This window comes from Mastigoproctus giganteus, chromosome 2 (genome assembly GCF_048544385.1).
Source record: "Mastigoproctus giganteus isolate SK-2022 chromosome 2, ASM4854438v1, whole genome shotgun sequence".
Classification (NCBI taxonomy): domain Eukaryota; kingdom Metazoa; phylum Arthropoda; class Arachnida; order Uropygi; family Thelyphonidae; genus Mastigoproctus; species Mastigoproctus giganteus.
In genome coordinates, this window is record NC_143576.1 from 269,601,244 (window position 1) to 269,621,013 (window position 19,770).

General features: G+C 38.1%; 1 protein-coding gene across 4 annotated transcripts in view; it reads right to left on the reverse strand.

The window, feature by feature from the left end:
* Positions 1-19,770, reverse strand: part of Cadps (calcium-dependent secretion activator 1) — a 1,208,856-nt gene that overhangs the window by 902,366 nt on the left and 286,720 nt on the right. For all 4 annotated transcript variants that reach the window (XM_090389907.1, XM_090389906.1, XM_090389908.1 and 1 more), the window contains one exon: positions 8,676-8,784. In XM_090389907.1, the coding sequence (XP_090246033.1) occupies positions 8,676-8,784 (109 nt within the window). The remainder of the gene's footprint in view (positions 1-8,675; positions 8,785-19,770) is intronic.

The window sequence follows — 19,770 nt, forward strand, 5'->3', positions numbered from 1 at the left end:
TTTGGCTGATGCTGCATAAGCTTGCTTTCTTGCATCAAATGCCTCTACTAATGCTAATGCTAATGCTAATGTTATACAAACGGAACTCGTAGATAATACTCGATACTGAAAAATATATATAGCGTTATAACTGGGTTCGGATATAAGTTTGCGGTTATAATTTTGTACTCAAATTAAAATTTAATTGAAATTAAATCGAAATCATGACTCAGATCAGAGCAGCAAAGCAAAAAGCTAAGGCTAATGGGAGTGCTGTGGCCCAGGGGAGAACTGAGTGGGGCCAGATGCCCATTGAATCACAGCCTTTTAAAATGCACTGCTTGCTTGATGTTTGTGGAGCAATCAGGTACGGGACATGATATTGCCACGGGGGATGTCTTTGTGTGTGTGTGTGTGTGTGTGTGTGTGTGTGTGTGTGTGTGTGTGTGTGTGTGTGTGTGTGTGTGTGTGTGTGTGTGTGTGTGCGCGCGATGTGAGGAAATCAGGCGACAACTCAACGTTGTTATGAGCCTATATAAGAGCTTGAAGGACAAAGTGGATGCCCTCGAAGAATCTACATTAGGGGCTAATTAAGCTCTCAGCTGCCTACATTAACACCAGAGCTTGCACTTCATCATCACGCAACACAGTGGCAACCCCCAAGGCAGAATGCCCTGGTCCCACAGGAACTAGTAGTTCTTGGTGACTCTATTGTCAGGGAAACGAGGAACATGGTATGTAAAAAGGATAGGTGGAACAGGACCAGGGTATGTCTGCCAGGGGCAAAGGTTGATGACATTGTAGAGCGGATATCATCTTTTAAGAGCACAAAAGTTGATACAGTTGTAGACGTTGGCACTAATGATATTAAGAGTAGGAGACCGGCAAAATTACTTAACAAATACAGGTCAAATTCAAAAAATAGCAAGGGCTTAATTTTTCAGTACACACCTTGATCGATCTGCAGTTGTTATGGTTTCAATGGCAAGAGGTGACTAGCTTTAAAGTGATTGGTTCTTAAGTTAAGGGGTGGGTAAATAGTAATTATGATGGAAACAAGATTAAAATATGCGCAAGGAAGTAGAAGTGCACTAACTCCGTCCTTGGTTGTCATTAAATTGGGAATCTCTAAATAGTGGATAAGCCAAAAGTCGTAACGAAGTACTTTCTTTAAAAGACGTCTTCAGTCGGCAAGTTAAATGAAAAGGGCATGCATACTGTATTTAAGAAGAATTTTGTAATTCCGTGATGCACTTTGTTACTTGCAGGAATCTCAGATTGGTGAGATTCCAAACCGGAGAAAGATTGAAGGGGAGTTTCGCATTTATAATATTTAGATCAGAGTAGTGACGAAACAATTCTATAACAAAGGTTCGAATTGTAAAAATTTGTAACTGTTTTTTAATTTTAATATGGTAATAGCTGAATCAACTAAGGGAGTATGGTTGTTGGAGTGGGCATGTAAAGTAAGATCAGTGCTAGACTGTCCAGTTCTAAAGCTATTGTAGTGGTAGTATGCTCTGGTATTGGATGATTGGGTTGAACCGAATTTGGTTGTGGTACTACCAATGTAACAGGCGTTACAATTGTGTTGACATTTTATTAAATAAATAATATTATTCATTTCGCTTGTTGGATATTTACGTGTTTCTTTATATTTATTAAAAAGTGATCCGAGTTTGTTATAAGTGGAAAAAATAAGAGTGATGTCTGTACCTGCAAATTTTCGCCGAAATTGTCGTGCAAGATTACTATGATAAGGAAGGACAAGACGTGTTTTACTATTTTTCATGTGGTTTATGGGGTTATTGATATTATTTTTTGCGATGGAAATGGAATGTTGGATTAATTTTGGAGGGTAATTTCTGGCTATGAATTTTTTGTGTGATATTGTAACTCATTGGATAGGTCGTCTTGTGAGGTGCTGAAATTAATGGCATTGTAGATTTGGTTATAGAGAATGGATTTTTTTATGTTGAAAGGGTAGTGTGATGTGAAAAGTAGGAATTTACAACCTTACCCTTCCCAGATAAAGTTATACAGGCGGTACGCCGATGATGTACTTTTAAGGGGAAACAAAACTATAATTGATAATCTTTTTACAAAATTTAATTCAATTCACAACAGATTAAATACACACTCGAAATAGAAATCGATAAACAAATTAATTTTCTCAATCTCACAATACACAAAACAGGTACTAAACTAGGAACTAAGATCTATAGAAAACATACACACACAGGGAAAATCCTACATTTCACATCACACCACCCTTTCAACATAAAAAAATCCGTTCTCTATAACCAAATCTACAACGCGATTAAATTCAGCATCTCACAAGACGACCTATCCAATGAGTTACAATATCACACAAAAATATTCATAGCCAGAAATTACCCTCCTAAATTAATCCAACATAATATCAATAAGCCCATAAAACACTTCAATAATAGTAAAACACGTCTTGTCCTTCCTTATCGTAGTAATCTTGCAGGACAATTTCGGCGAATATTTGCCGGTACAGACCTCACTCTTATTTTTTCCACTTAAAACAAACGCAGATCACTTTTCAATAAATATAAAGAAACACATAAATATCCAACAAGCGAAATTAATAATATTATTTATTTAATAAAATGTCAACACCATTGTAACGCCTGTTACATTGGTAGCACCACAACCAAATTCGGTTCAACCCAATCAACCAAAACCAGTGCATACTAACACTACAATAGCTTTAGAACTGGAAAATCTAGCACTGAACTTACTTTACATGCTCACTCCAACAACCATACTCCCTTAGCTGATTCAGCTATTAACATATTAAAATTAAAAACAGTTACAACATTTTACAATTCAAAGCCCTCATTATAGAATGATTTCGTCACCACTCCGATTTAAATATTATAAATGTGAAACTCCCCTTCAATCTTTCTCTGGTTTGGAATCACACCAATCTGAGATTCCCGCAAGTAACAAAGTCCATCACGGGATTACAAAATTCTTCTTAAATACAGTATGCATGCCCTTTTCATTTAACTTGCCAACTGAAGACGTTTTTTAACGAAAGCCCTTTGTTACGACTTTTGGCTTATCTACTATTTAGAGATTCCCAATTTAACCCAATTTAATGACAACCAAGGACGGAGTTAGTGCACTTCTACTTCCTTGTACATATTTTAATATCCCGTTTCCATCATAATTACTATTTACCCACCCCTTAATTTAAGAACCAATCAACTTAAAGCTAGTCACCTCTTGCCATTCAAACCATAACAATTGCAAATCGATCAAGGTGAGTATTGAAAAATTAAGCCGTTGCTATTTTTTGTATTTAGTCCAATAAAACAGTACTTTAAGTCATACTATAACTTCGAAGTGTCCAAGTAGAGTTCACTGTTGAAAAAAATCTGTGAATTAGGGTTGAATTTGAAAGTGTCTGCAATTCTGCCCAGACACGATAGGAGGGAGTATATGATGAGAGCCTTGTCGATCAATTCGGCCCTGGAAAGATTCTGCAAGGCTCAAGGGGTAAAATTTTTTTCAGCCTGGACTGTACTTGTTAACAGGAGAGACTGCTTCTACAGGGATGGGATACACTTAAATAGAAAGGGTGCAAGAATATTTGCTGATGCTATTGAAGCAGTGTTAGGTGGGTTGGAAAACTGACAGCTTTGGGGAATACAAGGACTAATAGAATATTTGCTGATGCTATCGAAGCAGTGTTAGGTGGGTTGGAAAACTGCCAGCTTTGGGGAATACAAGGACTAATAGCAGAGGTGAAAGTGATTCTTGCACTGCTTCTATTGGAATGAGCCGCACCCTGGAAAATAAGATGCAGGATATTTCAGAGACTGCTGAGAATCATTGGGGTACAAGTAAACACATTTTCTTTATTGAGTTTAAGTTCAGAGGGGTAAATATCTGCAGCTAAGCATTCAAAGTCAGAATTTAAAACTAAGATGCCGTCCACATACTGGAAACTAAAAGTTTATGATTGGGATTGCTAGCAAAAAATAATTCCTCATAGTAGTGTAAAAACTGGTTAGAAACAAGGCTGGATTTTTGTGAACATGGGAACTCTGCTTATTTGTTTGTATGGAAGTTGCCATCAAAAATGAAGTTATTAAGTATGCGAAGATTGACGAGGTTGTCCAAAGTACTCTCGTGAATATTAAGTTTCTCATGGTATTCTTTAAACAACTGTTTTAGCACAAACACCAGTAGGTTAAGTGGGTTGGAAGTGAACAGGTTGGTGAAATCAAAAGTTTCAGTACTGGTTATAGAGAGATTGGATCTAAAAATGTTTAAAACAGCTTGGTTATTGTTAATAATACAGGTAGTAGTAAGATTTCTGAAGATGGTTTGGAGTTGTCTGAAGAAATGCTTGCAGGGTAAGTAGCAGCCACTATTTTTGAAACTGGTTATGAATCTGAAACCTACCGCTTGTTTGTGGAATTTGGCAATCATATAAAGGATTTGTTATTTGTTTTTTGTTAGGAGCATTAGCAACTAAGGCCATATTGCTCCGGGATATGCGATGGTCATTCCCTCGCCTTTCCGCATCTTCCGTATTTGGTGGTGACGGGCTCGAACCCCGGTTTAATCAAGAAGCGTGTGCTACGCACTGCTGCTCCTTCCCACCTGGCTACGGAGGCGCCTCATATAAAGGAAGGGAAGGGTAGAGTTTTGTATTTTGGCGTGCAGTTTTTTTATGTAAAGCTATAAGCTTTTTTATTGTAGAAGCAGGATTGAGACTGCATGGTGTATAAGTGGAACTATTCTCTATTTCAGTTTTCAGTTGGTTGAAGTAGAATTGTTTGCAAAAGATAGCAAAGTTGTTGGATGTATCGTCAACTGGGGTGATAATAAAATTGTCTGTTTGTTTGTTATTTGGATTTTAGGAACATTAGCAACTAAGGCCATATTGCTCCGGGATATGCGGTGGTCATTCCCTGACCGTTCCGCATCCTCCATATTTGGTGGTGACTGGCTCGAACCCCGGTCTAATCAAGAAGTGTGTGCTACGCACTGCTGCTCCTTCCCACCTGGCTACGGAGGCGCCTGATAAATAAAATTGTCCCGTAATTCTGAAATATGTTTTTTCAGATTGCAGAATGGAGTGTAGTGGTAATTCTAAAGTTTGTAGGACTTCGCAATAGCTTTTAACAGGTGTCTAATTATTTGTGTCACCCTTTGATCTCCCCTTTGAGAATTGGGGACACATTTGCATATCTCCAATCCATGAGGACATCTCGTGAGTCCAAAGTAGCTTTCATAATCATGAGTTTGCTTACTTCCTTTGTTGCCTCTTTTTAATATAACTCGATAGATCACATTCACCCCAAGTGCCTTTTTTATGTTCAATTTCAACAATTTCTGCTCCACTTTTCTCCCTTGTTAGTAAAAAATAATTTTTACAGAAGAAATAGGGATTTAAATTACTCATATGAGTAAGACAATTTGAGATGCCCTAAGTACCTCACCTACCATGGAGCCTTACGAGGGAACACCCATTCGGGATCTAGCAGGGACTGCGTACATCAGTGGTGTCCAACCTACGGCCCGAATCCGGCCTGTGAATAATTTTTATATGGCCCATCCGGAAAGTGAACCAAAACAGCATATTAGAGAGTCATGCACTGCATGTACAGGCAAGCAAACGTCGAGCTCAACTGCATCAAACGTGCACATGTCGTCGAGTTTTGTACGCATCAATCTTTCAATATTGTGAAATTCTACTATTTTGATATAACTTGTTCATTTTATTGAATTATTATTAATTTGTATTCAATCTGTTCCGAAAGAGGTTGTTGTTATTTTGGTTTTTAGGAGCATTAGCAACTAAGGCCATATTGCTCCAGGGATATGCGGTGTTCATTCCCTGACCTTTCCGCATCCTCCGATTTTGGTGGCCATGGACTCAAACCCCGGTCTAATCAAGAAGCGGGTGCTACGCACTGCTGCTCCTGCCCACCTGATCCAAAAGAGGAACATAGATTTTTTTGATTGTCGTGTTTTTAATCAAAGGTGGACTAAAGACTACTTCTTTATTAAGTACGACGAAAAGCAGTATGTTTGTTGAGCAAGGATACTGTATCACTTTTTAAAGAACATACTGTAGTTTGTCTTGACAAAAAATTATGCGAAGAGTAGAAGATATTAGAATTAAGAAAACAACAAAACACAATGAAAACGAATCGGTCAAGAAATTTATCTGCTGTTAAGTGCCAGTTATCAAGTTGTACATTTGATCACTTTTGAACATTTTCAAAAGCTAACTTTACATAGTGCAGTGAGATGGTTTAATCTTGGCAAAGTATTATATCGTTTCTTTAAACTGCGTCATGAAATTGATAATTTTATGACTGAAAAAACGGAAACCAATAAAACAACTATCAAATATGGGGTGGCTGTTTCATCTTGCAATTCTTACAGACATTTCTAGTCCTTTAAATGTTCTTAATTTAAAAGTACAAGGCAAAGGAAAATTGGTTTCTGATTTGTATGGTGACATCAAATCGTTTCAGAATATGTTGTCATTATTTAAATCCCAAATTAAGCAAGACAATTTAGTTCACAAGTTGTACCGAGCTAACAGAAAAAACACATATATTTCCAAAGAATCGTTGCCTCTCGTTATTACAATTAGTTTTTGACGAGTTTGAAAGTCGATTTGCTGATATGAGATCTCATGATAAGCTTGTTTGAGAATCCATTTACGAGCTTGCGATTTGAACTTATTGATCTTCAAGCCAAAACATGGTTCAAAAATAAGTAGATGGACTGCAAAAATAAACTACTTGAATTCTACAAGGCTTTCCCATCTGAAGATTTTCCACTAATAAAAGAAAATGCCATGAAAATGGCTACTTTGTTTGGATCAACATATGTTTGCGAGAAAATTGTTTCACGCAAGAAATCAAATAAACATTTAAAAAGAAAGAGAATACCAGATGAGCATCTTCAGTCTGTATTGAGAATTGGCATCACAAATTTTCAAACAAATTTTGAACAATTATTTAAAAACATTCAGCCTCAATAATCTTGTTAAATGTTAAGATTTGTTCAGTAAATGTTGTGTATTCCACGTAATAAAATTTTTGAATATTTTTCACTTTAGGGATATCATTATATTTATTTATTCACCTTAATAATAAAAAGGAGTGATCATCTTCAGGCTGCAAATTTTCTCAAGAACATTTAAAAGCAAAAGTAAGGTATTAAAAAAAAGAAAAAATAGTAGAGCATTTTTTTTTTTTAAATGCAAAAGTAAAGTATTTAAAACGCACAAGTAAGTCATATTTTTTTTAATTTTAATGAAATCTAAAAAACAAATCACTGCACATAAAAGTGTTGGGAATTTCCATTTTTTATATATAGCCTGAAAATAATACACGGTAACATTAAAACAGAAACTTCCTTTTACATATAACAGGATAGGGAAAATGTAACATACTAATTTTTCTCGAATCACTCGGTGTGGCCCACAAAACAAATCTAACTTTCAATATGGCCCTTGTTCTGAAAAGGTTGGACACCACTGCCGTGCGTACACGAATGGGACGCCAAGTTCGCTTATGAGAATCATACCCACATTTCCAATAGCCTTGACAACATCACAGACCAATGGAGGGAGGCCTATTGGAAAGCAGTTGACCCTAGCAGCAGAACCACCCAACGACTGATCCCAGTCAGGGCCGGTTCGGGACCTACTGTCTTGTTGAAACAGGGCCCAAAGTGGTGTATTATGTCTGGGACCCTCACCCACCAGGATCCACCTTTCCGAATTACCCAGGTCATGGCGACTACACACCCAAGATTATCTGCTTAAGGCATTTAAGGCTCTGCAGCTTGAGCAAATTCAATGGTGATAGGATTATTCCTCTTGCTCAGACTATGTACATGAGGTGGTATTAATTTAAATTGAGAAACGATGTTTGCAGAATACGTGTCGAAGTTTGCTCAGAGCCAACAGGCGGACAATTGCTGAAACAAGCTTCTATCCATTGTTGCAAAGGTGGATAGTATAAATTCAAAGAATTAGACAAACTATTAGAGGGGATGGATAGGTAAATGGTGTTTGGCTGAGCTCTTGCTTACATGTATCATTTGCCACTATTACTACTAATATACTTATTTATTTATTTTTTTTTTTTGTTATTCTGGATCCAGGGACACATTCAAGAATATTTTTGAAACACCCTTTATAAATGAGAGTTAAATTTTCAATTGTGCCTGACTTAAGCCCAATTTAAAATTTACATTGGTTGGCTAATTTGGAGAGAACAATAAATATGCCAACTGATTTGAAATCAAAGGATGAAAACAGTATACTGCACCAGCGGTTTAAAGAATACAGTATTAAGGTATTAAATAACAGAGAGGACCACTAAAAGGAAAATTGTGTCATTTTAATCTCAGGAAATTCACTTAAAATAAGGAAGAATGATCCACATTTTGAAAGTGACAGTATTATATATAAGGTTTATTAAGAAATAAGTTTTGTAAATATTAGATATTGGCTGAATAAGATTAGTTTAAAATGGTTGCAAAAATTCAACCACAAAGCTTCAAAAAATTCAATGTAAATAAATGCTTAATTGTTTCATTTAAAAATATTAATTGACCTAGAAGGTTTGGGGAAAATTTGATGCAGAATAACATTTCTATTAATTTTACTTTAAAAATTATACCTGGAATGGATTCTATATAATCAACAGTATAACCATCGAGCTGCATCATTTCTGTAGGCTCGGATTTTTTTTCTCTGAAACTACACATGGCGAATGTATATTGAGATACCTACAAATAAATCATACTGGCATTATTATGAAGAAATAAATTAATTTGCTCAAAAACAATAGCATTAAATATCCATAGCCCTAAATAACCATTAAAAAATAATAAAATAACATAAAATAAAATAAATAATCCATACATATTATAGCAATAATATCGAATTACTAAACAAAACCGAAAACTTGTATTTATTATTTCAAAAACAAATAGATACAGTTACAAAAAAACCACTGTTACACGAGTCTCAAAATCCATCAGAAGAGACTCGCTCTCTTTCTGTTCTTGTGTTGATGATCCTGCTCAGGTAGCCAACAAACTAAATGAATATTTTGCATCGACATTCACACATGAGGAGTTATTCAGCGAGGGGAATGCCAGAGGTGTATTCAACTCTAGCAGTAAGCTACAGAATCTTGAAATAACTGGGAGTAAAGTGGAGGAGAAACTGTTGAAGATAAACACAAGAAAGGCACCCGGGGTGGATGGGATCTATCCAGTTATATTAAAGGAGGCAGCAAAGGAAGTAAGCAAACCCTTAGCCATAATTATGAGAGCTTCCTTGGACTCAGGGGAGGTACCCATAGACTGGAAATGTGCAAATGTGACCCCAATTCACAAAGGAGGATCAAAGGCTGACACAAGTAATTATAGACCTGTGAGCTTAACTTCTGTTCCAGGAAAATTAATGGAGGCACTGGTTAAAGAAGCACTGCAGGATCATTTAGACAAGACTTCAGTTACAGCTCAGACACAGCATGGTTTTGTTAAGGGGAAGTCTCGCCTGACCAACTTGATTGGATACTATGATGCAGTCACAAAAGAACTAGATGCAGGGAATAACTTTGATATTATATACTTGGATCTTAGAAAGGCTTTTGATACTGTTGCACATGGAAGACTGCTACACAAATTGGAGCAGTGTGACATTGAAGGGAAATTGCTGCTATGGATAAAGGGATGGTTGAGGGGGAGAAGACAGAGAGTGGTAATCAATGGACACTGCTCGTCGTGGACTGATGTTATTAGTGGAGTCCCTCAGGGCTCAGTGTTGGGTCCATTATTGTTTTCTGTATTTATAAATGATATTGATGATGGTATATCCGGCTTAATGTCCAAGTTTGCAGACGATACAAAGGTTGGCAGGGTTGTCAAGGACACTACGGACACTATGCTGCTGCAACAGGATCTGGAAAGGTTGAGCAGATGGGCTGAGAGGTGGCAAATGAAGTTTAACATTGACAAATGTAAAGTACTACACATGGGAAACAGCAACCCCAGAGCAACGTATCAACTCTGTGGTACTACACTGACAGTGGTAGAGAATGAAAGGGACTTAGGGGTGGTTGTGCAGGCAGATATGAAGTTCTCTGAGCAGTGCAGACGGGCTGCAAGAGTAGCTCATGGAGTATTGTCAATGACATACAGGAATTTTTCCAGCAGGGATAAGGAGGTGATTATTCCATTGTATAAGGCGATGGTCAGGCCACACCTAGAGTACTGTATACAGGTCTGGAGGCCTCATTTCAAGAAGGATGTAGAGCTGCTGGAACGAGTACAGAGAAGGGCAACAAGATTAGTGAATGGAACAAAGGGGTGCTCTTACGAAGAAAGGCTTAAGTTTTGCAAATTACAGTGTCTGGAGACTAGGCACCAGCGAGGTGATCTGATAGAGGTGTATAAAGCCTTGAATGGTTTAAGCATGCTCAATGCTGATGGGATTCTTCCTCTAGCTCAGAAAAATCACCTGAGAGGGCATAAATTCAAATTGAGGAAAGACAGATGTAGGATAGACGTGCGGAAATTTGCCTTTAGCCAGCGGGTGGTTGGTTGGTGGAACAGACTTCCATCCCTTGTGGTGGAGGTTGATAGCCTAAATAAGTTTAAGGCTCAGGTGGACAGATATTTTGAACGAACAGAGGGGTGAAGTGGAAGTGGTTTTTTTTTTTTTTTTTTGGCTGATACTGCATAAGCTTGCTTTCTTGCATCAAATGCCTCTACTAATGCTATCCCGACCGAACTTTAAACGCCTTTTTTTTTTTTTTTTATGATGATACCCCCAAAATAAAAAATTACTCAAACTTTCATACGGTGCATAGCTGAAGGCCAAGAAATTCTTATAAAATATAAATGTCTGTTTATTAGGGAGATTATTATTACAGATCAATCATCACTAATCCGGCCAACAGTAATCTGGTTCCACCACTAATTCGGGCATAATTTCCGCGAACGTAATTCCAAATTTTCTGGACCGGCGCACCGACCGGCTGCTACTGTTTTGGTGGTGTTGGTTGTAGCATCAGCTGTTGGCACAAACTCGTAAACACTGGCAAGCCATTCTCACTTGTTTTTCTGCATTTATTATTATTATAACCTGCTCACATTTAGCCCCATGGTTCCAATGCATAAAGGAATTGCCTCCTCGTGGTGTAAATCGCAAACACCGTACATTGTCCATAACAGATAAAGTTGAACTTCTGAAAAAAACTCAATAGCAGTGTGTCCTGTGATAAGTTTAAATCTGCTTTTTTTTTTTTTTTTTTTAATATGAAAACCCCAAACACGAGAGGTATTAGAACCTATAATACTTGATACCATGCATGGGTTGGAGTTTGAGAAGATTAAAGAAGATATTTGTTGACATTGGACTTGAACTTCTCTTTCATATTTCATTTTCAGGAAATATGTATAAAGGTTGTTCCAGAAAATGGCAGTTGAATAAATAAACCAGGAAGATGAAAAGCTGGCCCTGTGAGTTTGAAGTTGGACAGTAAATGGATGCTGGCTGGTGGCGGCACGTGTTCAGATTGTTTTGAAAGAGAGAAACTAGTTTGGACTGATTAATAACGCTTTACAACTGTTGCGAGCTTCAGTGTAGGCAGAAAATGAAAGTGAAGAATTGGAAACAAGCCAATTACAATATGCAACGTTCTTCTCTTGAACAGCCTTAGCACATTTATTGGAAAACCAAGGTTTAGTTAAAGGATGAGATTTTAAAGTGAAGTGAGGAATAAAGGATTCCATTCCTACAAGAATGATTTCACTGACACGATCTGAGCAAATGATGATATCAGAAGTTTTGAAACAGTAATCTACAAGGAAAAGAAGAAAAGAAATCTCGCAGGTCATTCCATTTTGCATTCTTGTAATGCCAAACAATATGAGGTTCGGAATAACCATGAGATAATAGCTCCATTGGAGAAGAGACAATCACCAAGTTGTGACCTGAGGTGCCTAAAGGACCACTCACTTGGACCGTGTATTTAGAAGGGTTGTTTATGAGAAAAAGATCAAGTGTGTTGGCTGTGGCTGGGATTGTCCGGTATTCTTGTAGGTAAATGGACAATCTGTGCGAGGTCATTAGTAACAGCAAAAGCCTCAGCGTCTCAGCCAGCTGGGTGTGTGATTAGAAAACGGAAGCAAGCTGAAGTAGTGAACGTTAAAAAAATCACTAAGGAAAATTAACTCACTGTCAGGAAAGTTGAACTGGAGAAAGACAAGTTGCAAAGAAAGGAAGTCAAAGAGTTCTTAGTGATTACTGCAATTTCGAGAACGGTATTGACACAATATGACACAATGAGGTAGAGAGATTTTAATCTAGAGAAGATTGAAAAGAGGAGATTCCACATTACCAACTCTCTGACAGGGAATATCGGAATGGGCATATGCACAAGTACCACCTTTGAGATGAAAGGAATCATACAGCGAATAATTTGGGCAACTGAGATGAGCAGCAGTTGAATCAACAACCGATAGCTGAGATTCTGTCAGAAAAAGTACATGCGGTTTGGCAGACTGCAAGTGGAAATGGACGTCGTTGAGATTAGAATTGAGACATAGAATACAATTGAGACCACCTTAATTCATTTCTCAATTTACAATTGAGAAATGAACTAGGAAGTGTTTAGGAGGTTTAAATCTTTTCGCAGATAAGCTTACTCCATTAGTTTGACAATTAATGGTGTATTCAATAGTAAGGAGACATGCTGTATGAAGTATTATATACTAGCTGATCCGGAAGCCTCCTAAAGAGTTACTAATACGTTCGGTCCGGTGTACTAACTAGCGGTCAGTCTGCGAACACCGTTTCGGAGCTGTATCCTCGAAATGTAAGGAAGATTGGATCTCACCATGATGTTCATCATAACCTCAAAACTCATCAGTCATACTGCATGATGGAAAAGGTGGGGAAGGTTTGCCCAGAACTTAGCTTTGGATACTGAACATGGTTTCCACCACTTCAAGCCTCCAATAAGCAAAGTGGTGGTTTGCACCGGTTGACGAGTCATCTACAACCTAGTATTGCCTGGTAACACAGAAGGGCAGCATTCCTCCACGTGGTGTGTGCGCCACACCTCAACCCATGCATACATTGGTTCACACCTGGGTGGTCACTCACAGTGCTTGTGCATGGAGCTTAACTGTAAATTCCAGCAATTTCTCTCAGTTCCTCTATTTTAGTAATTTTCTTTTAGCCATTTTTTTAGATTTTTTTTTTACAACACACTTGTAGAAAAACAACACAATATGAGGGATAATACAGCGCACAAACAAACTTGTTTTCACAAAATTTCTAACAATACTAACAAACTTATTGCGACATTTGAGAGTTTGTTTTATAGCAATTAGTTTTATTGCAGTGCACGCCACGTCTGCAATAAATTAATCACAAACGATCATCATATATCTTCCGTAATAGCATCACACGTATGTGGCCGACATGGCTTCTTAAGAAATAAAGGAACCTACAAGGCCATGTCAGCCACATCTTTGCGACATACAAAAAGCTTCTTTTTTTCTTTTAAGCAAAAAAACGACAGCACTAACATTGCAATATTTATTTTAGAATTACTAATCAAATTATTTGCTAAATATTTTTTGGCCCCTGGGGATTTTTTTTCTTAAACTGGCTTGGCAGTCAACGGGTTAAAGATAGGAGGAGATGGTTGGCTGTTGGGTAAACTGTATGTGCTAAAATAACCACCGGTGTTCCAGCAAACTAACTAATTCGGCGCCACCCAACGCGTCCGGATTAGTGATTAACATTAGCATTAGTAGAGGCATATGATGCAAGAAAGCTAGCTTATGCAGCATCAGCCGAAAAAAAAAAAAAAAAAAACCCACTTCACCCCTCCATTTGTTTGAAATACCTGTCCAGCTGAGCCTTAAATTTATTTAGGCTATTAACTTCCACAACAAGGGATGGAAGTCTGTTCCACCAACCAACCAACTACCTGCTGACTAAAGGCAAATTTCCGCACGTCTATCCTACATCTGTCTTTCCTCAATTTGAATTTATGGCCTCTCAGGTGATTATTCTGAGCAAGACGAAGGATTCCATCGGCATTGAGCATGCTCAAACCATTCAAGGCTTTATACACCTCTATCAGATCACCTCGCTGGTGTCTACTGTTCAGACACTGTAATTTGCAAAACTTAAGCTTTTTTTGATAAGAGTACCCCTTTGTTCCATTCACTACTCTTCTTGCCCTTCTCTGTACTCGTTCCAGCAGCCCTTCTCTGTACTCGTTCCAGCTCTACATCCTTCTTGAAATGAGGCCTCCAGACCTGTATAAGTACTCTAGGCCTGACGATTGCCTTATATAAGGGAATAATCACCTCCTTATCCCTGCTAGAAAAATTACTGTATTTCATTGACAAGACACCGAGCTACTCTTGCAGCCCATCTCAGAGAACTTCATATCTGCCTGCACAATTACCCCCAGGTCCTTTTCATTCTCTACCACTGTCAGTGTAGTATCACAGAGTTGATACGTTGCTCTGGGGTTGCTGTTTCCCATACGTAGTACTTTACATTTGTCAATGTTAAACTTCATTTGCCATCTCTCAGCCCATCTGCTCAACCTTTCCAGATCCTGTTGCAGAAGCATAGTGTCAGTGGTGTCCTTGACAACCCTGCCAACCTTTGTATCGTCTGCAAACTTGGACATTAAGCTTGATATACCATCATCAATATCATTTATAAATACAGAAAACAATAATGGACCCAACACTGAACTCTGAGGGACTCCAGTAATAACATTAGTCTACAATGAGCAGTGTCCATTGATTACCACTCTCTGTCTTCTCCCCTCAACCACCCCTTTATCCATAGCAGCAATTTGCCTCCAATACCACACTGCTCCAATTTGTGCAGCAGTCTTCCATGTGCAACAGTATCAAAGGCCTTTCTAAGATCCAAGTATATAATATCAAAGTTATTCCCTGCATCCAGCTCTTCTGCGACTGTATCATAGTATCCAATCAAACTGGTCAGGCAAGACTTCTCCTTAACAAAACCATGCTGTGTCCAAGTTATAACTGAAGTCTTGTCTAGATGATCCTGCAGTGCTTCTTTAACCAGTGCCTCCATTAATTTTCCTGGAACAGAAGTTAAACTCAGAGGTCTATAATTACTTGTGTCAGCTTTTGATCCTCCTTTGTGAATTGGGGTGACATTTGCACATCCCCAGTCTGTGGGTACCTCCCCTGAGTCCAAGGAAGCTCTCATAATTATGGCTAAGGGTTTGCTTACTTCCTCTGCTGCCTCCTTTAATATAACTGGATAGATCCCATCCACCCCAGGTGCCTTTCTTGTGTTTATCTTCAACAATTTCTCCTCCACTTTACTCTCACTTATTACAAGATTCTCTAGCTTACTGCTAGAGTTGAATACACCTCCGGCATTCCCCTCGCTGAATAACTCCTCATGTGTGAATGTCGATGCAAAATATTCATTTAGCTTGTTAGCTATGTGATGTTAGCTATGTTTGTTAGTGATGGTTGACCTTTATTATTATTGGCTGTATGGTGTAAGGAAGTCTGAGTCTTATGCACCAGCCAAAAAAAAAAAAAAAAATTTCTGAATTACCGTGTGAGAGAGAGAGAGAAGTAGAAGGGAATCACCAAGAAAAAGAAGAATGATGATATCCAACTCAGAACTCTGGGTGTGCCAAGCCCATACTCACCAGATCTGAGCCCCTGAAGATGACCAGAAGATTTTTGGTATGTTATGTTAATACTGCACATAGCAAAAGTAGGTTTGGGACCAGCCAACCGGAGAAGCTCATTAATATACAGGAGTAATTTTTGAAAGTTTTATAGTACAAGGGCAAAACAAGCCTTAATGCATAAAATGGGCAGTCTCTGCTATTAAGAAATCAGACGGCGCGATAACAATTTATATGTTTTAGAAAGGAGAAATTCCTCTTCAGGTTCATTGCCTAAGAGGTGGGTTAGGGTGTAGTTTTAGTAATAGTATTATAATAGCTGAACGATGCAAGGAAGAGGGCTTTTCTGCATCAGGCAAAAAAAAAGAAAAGCACGAAGTTCTCAATCACTCATACCTTTCCCGTTGCAAAAATAAATTGGCTATCCAATTCTACATTGACATTTAACAAACTTTCTGTCTCTAACACAGTGACCGTTAATCTGTCCCAATAAAATACCTACTGGCCAAAGGTAAATTTCATGAGATCCAACCTTCTACTAACCTGCCTTGAAAATTGATATTTGTATATAGCTCCTTATGTAACTCAATCGAGACACCACCCCCCCCATTGAGCCTACATCGTCTGTAAGTTGTTCCTCAAGACATTGATTAGCATGCCTTGCAAACTGGTTGCAGTACTTTGATCTCACCCTTCATATCACCATCTTATATAAAGGACAGTCATATCATTTTCCCAACCTGAAGTCACATGGTGACCTGTCTACATAACACACACAATGCCATGTGCTATCCTAGCTACTTGCTTACGCTGCATGGAAAATTCGTGTCTGAATGAATGGTAACTTCTTAATTCTTTTTCATCCTGGCTTATAAGTAACCCTTGGATTTCTACAACAGATCACATACAAGCGTCAGTCCATAAGTAGGGACTCTGGGCAACAAATTTTTTGTAAACCCAAATTAGTTCCTGGTTTTTCTGCCATGACAGAAAAATGTACCTTTTCATTTGTCACTTATAGGCTATGATACAATCAATAAAGATTTTATTCGTAGAGCACTTTAGAGCTATAAGCCTAAGGTTGTGAAATAGTTAACTGACATGCAAGTTAGTGCAAGTGCACCATTTCTGCACGTAGCCAGCTATTAAATAACTAGGAACTGGCATCATTAAGTAAATCTCATACTGTGAATATCATCACAACAAGTAACCATTATGCCACCCAGATGGCACCATTTTGAAGCTTGTTGGCTCCTCATTGGTGGTTGGGCAAGTACCCTGGTGATACAATTATGACAACCCAGTTGAGAAGTGCAACTCCACAATATGAGAGATGCCTAGTGGTATACAAGTAATTAAGATCATAGAGCACTTTAGGGCTGTAAGCCTCAGGTGGCAAAATAGTAAACTGACATGTAAATTAGTGCAACTGCATCATTTCAACATGCAGCCAGCTACTAAGTAATTAGGAATTAGCAAAATTAAATTTGGCATTAAGTTTGGCATCATTGGCACTTAATGATGCCAATTCCTAGTTATTTAGTAGCTGGCTGCATGTAGAAATGATGCACTTGCACTAACGTACATGTCAGTTTACTAATTCACAACCTGAGGCTTATAGTCCTAGAGTGTTCTTATGATCTTAATTACTTGCACTCCACTAGGCATCTCTCGTATTGTGGAGTTGCACTTTTGCAACTGGGTTGTTATCATTGCATCACCAGGGTACCTGTAATTTTCTAAATTTCTAAAGCTAGTTTACTTGCAACTGAGAAGAGACTGAATTCAGATGGAAGGGATGCTGAAATAATGGAATTCAGAAACACTGCAGCTGCTCCAACATTCAAATTCAATTTAGACCCATCTATATAAATTGGGGAAAAATCAATACAATCGAAACTCTTTACAGGGACTCTCTTTTTAATGCCGCAACACATTATAACGTCCTATCTGATTGGTCCTGGCCAATTTCTCATTAACCTAATGCTATTTACTAAATTCAAAAAATAGCAAGGGCTTAATTTTTTAGTACTCACCTTGATTGATCTGCAATTGTTATGGTTTGAATGGCAAGAGGTAACTAGCTTTAAGGTGATTGGTTCTTAAATTAAGGGGTGGGTAAATAGTAATTATAATGGAAACGGGATTAAAATATGCGCAAGGAAGTAGAAGTCCACTAATTTAGTCCTTGGTTGTCATTAAATTGGGTTAAATTGGGATTCTAAATAGTGGATAAGTCAAAAGTCGTGACGAAGGACTTTCATTAAAAAACGTCTTCAGTTGGCAAGTTAAATGAAAAGGGAACACATACTATATTTAAGAAGAATTTTGTAATCTCGTGATGTTTGTTACTTGTGGGAATCTCAGATTGGTGAGATTCCAAACAAAACCAGAGAAAGATTGAAGGGGAATTTCGCATTCATAATATTTAGATCGGAGTGGTGACGAAAACATTCTATAATGAGGGCTTCAAATTGTAAAATTTTGTAACTGTTTTTTAATTTTAAAATGGTAATAGCTGAGTCAACTAAGGGAGTATGGTTGTTGGAGTGGGCATATAAAGTAAGTTCAGTGCTAGATTGTCCAGTTCTGAAGCTACTGTAGTGATAGTATGCTCTGGTATTGGATGATTGGGTTGAACCGAATTTGGTTGTGGTACTACCAATGTAACAGGCGTTACAATTGTGTTGACATTTTATTAAATAAATAATATTATTAATTTTGCTTGTTGGATATTTATGTGTTTCTTTATATTTATTGAAAAGTGATCCGAGTTTGTTATAAGTGGAAAAAATAAGAGTGATGTCTGTACCTGCAAATATTCGCCGAAATTGTCCTGCAAGATTACTATGATAAGGAAGGACAAGACGTGTTTTACTATTTATTAAGTGTTTTATGGGGTTACTGATATTATTTTTTGCGATGGAAATGGTATGTTGGATTAATTTTGGAGGGTAATTTCTGGCAATGAATTTTTTTGTGAGATACTGTAACTCATTGGATAGGTCATCTTGAGGTGCTGAATTTAATGGCGTTGTAGATTTGGTTATAGAGAACAGATTTTTTTATGTTGAAAGGGTGGTGCGATGTAAAATGTAGGAATTTTACATTCCTACATTTTATTGTGCTCAACCCTTGAATGGGTTGAGCACGCTGAATTCTGAGGGGATCCTTCCACTTGTTCAGATTACGAACCTAAGGGGGCATAAATTCAAATTAAGAAAAGACAGATGTAGAATAGATGTGCGGAAATTTGCCTTTAGCCAGCGGGTGGTTAATTGCTGGAACAAACTTCCATCTGTCGTTGTGGAAGTTGATAGGTTGAATAAATTTACGGAGGAACTGGACAGGCATTTGGAGGGAATGGTGTGATTTTTTTTTTTGGCTGATGCTGCATAAGCTCATACACTTGCTTTCTTGCATCACATGCCACTGCTACTACTACTATTACTACTATTGAAATGAAAGATTATAATTCCTCAGAGCGGTTTAATACTAGAACATACATACAAAGAACGGTTAATAAACAAAAGAGCTTTCGGCTGAGTAGACAGCCTTCTTCAGTTAAACAGAAAATATTAAATATTAAATGACAGTTAGAATGGAGATGAGCACTGCCAAACTGGTGCATGAGGCGCGTGGCTAATTGTTTGAGGTTGAAGTTTGTGGCTGTGACGTATGGTGGTGACGTGGCCAGCGTTTCTCTATGGATAGAATTATTGCTTCTGTGATGGGGTTAACTTGACAACCACTGTTCCTGTTCAAAGAGGTATCCGAGCATTTTATGTTTAACGATTCCAACCAGGTGCGCCGTAGGTAATGGTGGGACCTGTCCACAACCAATACATCGTGGTGTGGGTTAATGTCATGGTGGGTTGTCCAGAGATGCTCGGCAATAGCTGAGTGTTCCACATCTGGCAAACGGATCGCCCTTTTATGTTCTGAGAGACGTTTCTCGAGCCGACGTCCAGTCTCTCCAAAGTAGCAGCTAGTGCAGTCACGGCAAGAGATGCGATAGACAAAACCGCTCTGCAGAAGGGTG